Genomic DNA, 2,500 nt, shown 5'->3' with positions numbered 1-2,500 from the left:
TTATATATATATATATATATATATATATATATAAATATTTTAAATATTTTAAGAGGAAAAAAGGACGCAACTACATTTCCCGACAAGCCTGTTTCGTGAATCGCTTCACTCTTCAGGGGTTTAATGCCCTTCAGGGGTTTAATGCTCTTCAGGGGTTTAAACCCCTGAAGAGTGAAGCGATTCACGAAACAGGCTTGTCGGGAAATGTAGTTGCGTCCTTTTTTCCTCTTAAAATATTTATTCCGCTCTGCTTCAACGTATTGAGCACTGTTCCACGAGAAAATCGACTTACAGACTCCCTATATATATATATATATATATATATATATATATATATATGTATATGTATATGTATATGTATATGAAATAAACATATATTTGAGCCGCGGAATAAAACAATTTGAGGTTGAGGATCTTAGCAGTTCCTTTGTAAAACAACAAAAGAAAACGCAGGTTTGCCGAAGAACAGCGCTCAATTCAGAGGATTAGTTTCCGGGCACAACCATGGCGGCCGTTTGTTAGTTTAGGGGCACAAATATGGACATCACAACGGACATGAAAGTCAAGGATCTCAAAAGCCATTTTTATGGTTGAGGGCTTAACTGTAGTATACCCGGCCACTCCAAAACAATTTAAAAAATTGCGGCTACGTGGCTACGCTGTTACATGCAACCTATGGTTACGCCCAATTACTGCTCCAGCGTTAGAACGACTAGACACACAGTTACTTTCCTTTCCTGGGGAAGGTCAACTTACTCTTGATCAAACTTGTGGAACACATGTCTCATGGTGTCTTTAAGTGCTTCTTCTCGTCTTTCCTCCGCGTTCACTAACTCTGCCAGCTTGTCTTCGATCTTAGCTGTCCAGTACCGTTTGAATCCTTTTTTCTGCGACTGCAATGTGTATTCGTCTGGAATTTTACGAATTGAATCTGGAACTTCAAGCTGATAACGATTTTTGGCTGGAACGAAGGAAAGAAACGCAGTCAGCATTCATGAAACGCAAAACAACCTTCAAAGTTACTGCTCTTACTCATTCTAAGTGGGAATCTTTACTGACATCAATTTTCAGATTATGTCTCATCAAGATAGGGATTTGTTTCATGCTGGCATTTTTCTATAAACTTTTGCATAATAGGCTTAATAATGCACGCAGTTTGATTGGTTCTTATCTATGGTCAATTAGAGTACAGAAGCATAGCTGACGTCAGCATCAAAACCGCCTTCAGTTTTAAATTCTTTTTAATATTCAATCTTCGTTCACTGTCTAAAATCCGGACGCGTCATTGGTTAAAATTGATCACATGAGATCCCGTTACCTAGCGACATCAAAGTGACAGACTGCGTCATTACAATAACGCATAAAAACTGTGCAGTGTTTTTCAACTTCAAACGTACATGGCTTCAAGTTCAAGACTTTCCGAGGTTGAGGAGGAAAAATTACTGAAATAATTGACGCTGCCATCCCGGAAAACACAAAAAGGCAAACCACTCGGAGTGTGTCTATTTTCAATGGTGAGTTGAGCAAAACTGAGTTTTTTGCAAGTTTTCTTGGTAACTCTCTCTCTCTCTTTTTTGTAAGTTAAATTTGATGTCGAAGTGTGTAGCTTTGTCAAAAATGTTTGTTAATGGTAGTAAGTTAAAGATTCTTGGCCATTGAATGTTCTTGTTTTTATTTGTTTTCATTTGTTTTTGTTTAGTTCATTGTTTTCTCATTCAAACGGATCGGGCGGGAAGCCATTATAAGTCCATCGCCAGCAGTGAACTCAAATTGAATATTAAAAGAGTTAGAGACCGTTAGTTCGTGTTTTGTTTTCCAATACACGCACTTGCTTTCTGTACAATGAACTCGAAATTTTCAATACTGCACAAAGCGAAGCTGAGTGCACAATTGAAAATTTCGAGTTCATTGTACAGAAAGCAAGTGCGTGTATTGGAAAACAAAACACTCACAACAGTCTTTAACTCTTTTAATATTCAATTTGAGTTCACTCCTGTTCGAAGTTTTTACTTACCTGAACCCCAGTAAGCGACCTAAACAAACACAAAGAAATATAAAACAAATCAGTGTATTCAATGACATACCCATAAAAAAATGCACGTTTTTGCTTGGCCTACGATGTCCCCATTACTATTTCACATCCTCTACCACGAAAAGCTACAAAGGATTCGCAAACGCTACACAGGCCATAAAAGTACAACTACACTCTTGCTAAGTTTCTAATTATATTTTGGCTTTTGCTTGCTCTTTAGCGACCCCTACTCAATCCCTCCCCCTCAATAAATGCTGTAAGTCAGTGAGTAAAAAAAGGGTTGACAACGGCCACAGAAGTCCAAGACCATCAATGAGGACGCCGACAGAAAATGGCATTTAATCAGTAAAACAATGGTATGGCAAGCACATATCAACTTTTGTTCATTTTTTCCCATTCTTTGCAGGTCTTTATGGCAAACGCAAGCTCGCGATGGTAAAGTTTGTACTTTCTTTCTTATTTTGAATG

The 2,500-nt window shown here is 37.8% G+C and overlaps 1 protein-coding gene across 1 annotated transcript in view; it reads right to left on the bottom strand.

The window, feature by feature from the left end:
* LOC138033522 (DNA mismatch repair protein Msh6-like) overlaps window positions 1-2,500 on the bottom strand; it is a 53,883-nt gene that overhangs the window by 12,267 nt on the left and 39,116 nt on the right. The window contains exons 29-30 of the mRNA XM_068881281.1: window positions 2,015-2,033; window positions 757-961 (exon numbers count right to left, since the gene is read on the bottom strand). Of these exons, the coding sequence (XP_068737382.1) occupies window positions 757-961; window positions 2,015-2,033 (224 nt within the window). The remainder of the gene's footprint in view (window positions 1-756; window positions 962-2,014; window positions 2,034-2,500) is intronic.

Source organism: Montipora capricornis, chromosome 14 (assembly GCF_036669925.1).
Source record: "Montipora capricornis isolate CH-2021 chromosome 14, ASM3666992v2, whole genome shotgun sequence".
In the NCBI taxonomy this organism is placed as follows: domain Eukaryota; kingdom Metazoa; phylum Cnidaria; class Anthozoa; order Scleractinia; family Acroporidae; genus Montipora; species Montipora capricornis.
The sequence above is the reverse complement of the archived record's forward strand: the minus strand, read 5'-3'. Positions and strand labels throughout refer to the sequence as shown.